Raw genomic sequence first — 4,787 nt, 5'->3', positions numbered from 1 at the left:
GTGGTGATTTAGACTCTAACTCAGTAACTCGTCACCAGAAAGTGAAGCTTCTATAAGATAAAACACATCTGCGCGCAATTACGCACAGGCCTTTTTTCCCCCCTTGATGCGTTTGAGGACGTGTTTCCTCGGTTTATTGCAGCTTGTGCAGCTGATAGGCCGCCGTGTTAATATATTCATGGAGGGGAGAGCTCGTGTTCAGGATAGGCCCGCTGTCAGGTGATGACGCGCTACGGGACAGGCGCGAGGGGACAGCTGGGGCCGGCAGCGTCGGTCACTCTCATTTGAATGCAAATCTTCAAGAGTTGAGGAGTTGGCTGACGTCAGGAAGGCCTTAGTATACCTTTACTGTCTTGTCAACAGAGCCACATCATGTGAGACTGGAGACAGGCTGGACCTACGTCGCATTTCACACTGGGAACCCATTTGGACTACACAAACAGCAGAAGGATTGTTTTCTTTTTGAGAGTTTCAGGGCCGCAATGTCGCCTTAATACAGGCCACAACATCCTCCCCGTTTGCTGTTTTTACCATATTCAGTTGTTTTTGTACAAATCATGTATGTGGGATATCTTCTGGATAAAGAAAGCGGCATGTATCACCAAGGGCCAGTGAGAAGATCGAGCATCAACCTGCCCCCACAGAACTTTGTTTCGACACCACAGTACCCCGACTTTACCGGATACCATCATGTGCCAAACATGGATACGCACGCACAGTCGTCGGGGAGTTGGGGACCTTCGTATGGAGCCCCACGGGAGGACTGGGGCGCATACAGTCTGGGACCACCCAATACTATTCCCACACCCATGAACAACTCGTCTCCAGGACAGGTTCCTTACTGCTCGTCTGAGTACAGTCACATGCATCCTCCAGGAGCTGCGGTGTTACAGCCGCCGCCGGAGAACGTAAATGTTGGACAACTTTCTCCAGACAGAGAAAGACGCAATTCATTCCAGTGGATGAGTAAAACTGCGCAATCCTCTTCCACAGGTGAGTCTATCAGCTTTGTGTCCAAAAATGTTGTCATTCGATTCTGTTTTCGTTGCCTTTTTTTTCTTGCAACAACCTCCCCAAAAAATGTTGTTTTTTTTGCGCACGGAAGAATGTGTGGTTCCGTGAGGATTTTACGCACACATCTGAAATATGTTTTTTTTCTTAAAGTTTCAGCTCGTTTAAAATAAAATTTCCAATCGAATTTGTTCGACAAAAAAATGTGGTTAAACGTTGTGTTAACAAAAAAAGAGAAAGGGCACAAGAAGTCGATAGAAATTTTAAAAACAGAAGCAAACTCTTTTTTTCCTCTGTTGACACTTGTCTTCTGCCAGTTGCTCACATTTAGCTTATAAACAGTGACGCATGTTAGCAGAATGACAATGTTTAAAGGCGACACATTAGAATAAATAACTACATACAATAATTATAATGAATTGCATCAGACTGGCTGCAGAAACGTGTCCAGAACTCATTTCCATATCTCATAACTTTGCTGTGAAACTGGTCTGAGGACACGCAGCTCGGTGCACTGTATTCTCTCCTGAGCTGCTAGAAATAAAACAATAAAAAAAGAGAGAGAAAAAGAAAGAAAGGTGTGAGGAATCGGCGCCAGGCCCAGTTGTGATGTTAATGTCGTGAATCCTGGAGATGTGAGCTCGACTTCCCTGTCACATTGTTTGGTGTTTGGAGTGTTATCCGTCATATCCAGGCGGTGGCCTTTGCTTTCAACACCTCTTCACTTTGATATGCACCAAGCTTCCCTTCCTCTCACAGAGTTATATTGCCGGAAAGAGTGACGTTTTTCACAGCCAATGACTCCCAACGTGGGGCTGCTACAAACTGTAAGGTCTTTACAGTAGCGCGAATTACACTTTTCAGATCGAATAGTTCTTATTCTGAGGGCCTGGAAATAAACTGACACTCTGCTGGTTCAATGGAGTCAGCTTGTGGTTTACTGGAGAAACGCGGCTGTCTTTCACATTCTGCAAAAAAACTTCAGATCAGATTTGTCTTCGTCAGCCATTTGTTTTCAACATGCACTCCTTTAACGATCCTGTAAAATCGTAAAACAACACTTTCACACGAACCCTCGTGTTGTCTGGAGGTGTTTTTACGCGCAATAACGCGTCAGTTTGTGGGCCCGCACACGTTTTTCTCTCTTATCTCCTACTTACTGTTGTGCGTTTCTTTTTAACTTGTCACTGGCTGTTTGAAATTCACTGTACTACAACTGCGATCAAAGCAAAGACAAAACAAGCTCAATTTGCGTATCTGAAGCCGCAGCAGAGCGATGTGGATTTGAGGAGCAGCTAATAAAGATGCTATGCGCAGATAGGCCGGTCCTGGCATGCAGCCTGCGCTGCGTAAATCTTCCAGTTCAACCACCTGGCTGCTAAAAGAAAAGAAAATCTCGATCTTAACTGTGTGTTTTTTTGATTTTGTTTGTCGTCTTCTCAGGTAAAACAAGGACGAAGGAGAAGTACAGGGTAGTTTACACAGACCACCAGCGGCTGGAGCTGGAGAAGGAGTTTCATTTCAACAGATACATCACCATCAGGAGGAAGTCTGAGCTGGCGGTCAACCTCGGCCTGTCGGAAAGACAGGTACGTTTATAATCAGTTAGATACTCCTGTGTGGTTTGTTTTCATCAAGGAAGAATACATGATGGTGATGATGATGTATTACATGATTTGATATTATGTGATAAACTCAGTGAATGATGTGGATGAGCAGCCACATAGAAACAGTTTCTACATGTGTAACTAACAAAGTTTTGTGACAGTTGTCTGAATATTTACACTCAAGACAGAAATGAAACTTTTATATTTATATATTTATATTTAAACACAATGAACCTGATATATTTTTTGTCTTTAGCTGGTTTTGCTAATTAATTCTTTAAAAAAAAAAATTTAATCTTTAATTACAAACATGTTATATTATAAATCAGATCCTGATATTTGGTGCATTCACAGGTTTTTAGATTTAATAATAATTTGAAATTAAAGCAGAAAATAATAAGAAATTATATTATCATTATACTAAACCTATATCTAGTATAATTGTATCATTTTTAAACGTCTTATTTATGTGTAAATTGTGTAAATTGACATATTGTGCTGATGTATTTAATTGATTTAATTATTATATTTAGAATTAAATGACATGAAGATAAAATAAAGCAGCACACACCCAAATAAATAGTGTTTATTGATAGTTTTTATTTTCTATCCACTCTTATTTTTAAAACTGCATTTTTATCTTATTTTAGGATTTTAAATTTAGGAGTTTAAGGTAATTTAGACTACAAAAAATATATTTAACATTCAATATTCCTAAAGAAAACATCAATTTGTATTTGTGATCTAGGTGAATTATTTTCTTGTCTTTTCTTTGATTTTGAAATGTTTTTGTTATCATCATAATAAAGGGCTGGCAAGGAGAATAATGTAGTTTACACCCAAAATATGTATATGTGTGTGTGTGTTTGTGTGTGTTTCCTTCTTTTCTTTAACTAAACGCATCTCTTTTCTATTTAATTGCATTTATTTGGGATTATAGAACAACGTGTATGTTAGCAGAATTAACCCATGCACATGAATATGTATTAAATGTCCTTTTCTTTTGGCGTCTCCAGGTGAAAATCTGGTTCCAGAACCGCAGAGCCAAAGAGAGGAAGCTGATCAAGAAGAAGCTGGGTCAGTCTGACGGCAGCGGCGGTTCTGTGCACAGCGACCCGGGATCAGTGAGCCCTCTGCCGGTGCCGGGCTCTCTCAGCCCCTCAGACATCCACGGCTCTCTGTACCCTCCTCAGGGAATGAACACCTTGCCATCTATCAGGAATATACAGCAGGTGACAGTGACTCAGTGAAGCAGCTCACCTGTGGTCGTCTGGACCACCGAACACAATAACTGAGCACTCCGACCTGCGGACAGGACACCTGACAGGCAGCAGGGGATCTGAACTGTCGTCCTGAAGCACCGAGCTTGTGGATAAAGATGTCATTTTACAGCAACGAAATGCTGGAGGCTCTTCAAAATATTGCTTTTTTTTATAGAATAGATCTAATAACGTGGGGATTTAAAGACAAAAAAAAGAAAAAATCGACGTGTTTCAAACTTAAAAGCTTTAAATTTTGTTTGTGAGTTAATAAGATATAAATATCCTTTTTGTTCTTTGTTTTTTTTTTTTTTGTATGTGATGAAGTGTTTGTGAATAAAAGATGAGAACTCAGGGACGTTGTTAATGAAGTTGTGTGTAGCTCAGGTCACTCTGGACGACCTGCTTTGACTTTGACAAATCATTTACACTCGTTTATTTCAGCACAATTTTTGAATGATACGGGTCGTTTGATGGCAACGCTCAAAAAAATGTAAATAAAATGTTTTTCTTTTGCAGTACACACTGTCATTTCTCTTATTTACCAAATGTCTGGATCCAAAAATCACATGTCTTGTTCTTGAAATGCTTCCAACAACCTGTATTTTACATTATTATTATTACAGGATACCAGATCACATTACTACAGGTTACAAAGTCAGTAGAAAGAAGGAAGTACTACTGAAAAATGACTTAAAATAGGAAAATGCCAAATACAATCAGCATTTCAACTCTTTCACCAGGAAGTTTGGGTGGATTCAGTGTGGAGCCAGTCATCACCCTCAGCTAGTGGCCCCTTAATTAAAATCAGCCAGTGCTTTACCACTATACAACTGTATATAGAAACTTATTAAATAGCAATGTTGCAAAAAGTGAAAGTATCATAGAAATGGTGTTAAAATATCACAAA

At 39.9% G+C, this 4,787-nt stretch overlaps 1 protein-coding gene across 1 annotated transcript; it reads left to right on the top strand.

Moving 5' to 3' along the window:
* Window positions 1-390: 390 nt before the first annotated feature.
* Window positions 391-4,398, top strand: cdx4 (caudal type homeobox 4). The gene is made up of 3 exons (XM_030397056.1): window positions 391-993; window positions 2,455-2,600; window positions 3,635-4,398. Exons 1-3 carry the CDS (start codon window positions 558-560, stop codon window positions 3,866-3,868), a joined length of 816 nt encoding a protein of 271 aa, XP_030252916.1. The 5' UTR covers window positions 391-557; the 3' UTR covers window positions 3,869-4,398.
* The last annotated feature ends 389 nt before the right edge of the window (window positions 4,399-4,787 follow it).

The sequence above is a fragment of the Sparus aurata genome, chromosome 18, assembly GCF_900880675.1.
Source record: "Sparus aurata chromosome 18, fSpaAur1.1, whole genome shotgun sequence".
NCBI lineage: Eukaryota > Metazoa > Chordata > Actinopteri > Spariformes > Sparidae > Sparus > Sparus aurata.
Note: the sequence above shows the minus strand (reverse complement) of the source record. Positions and strands in the feature narration are given on the sequence as shown.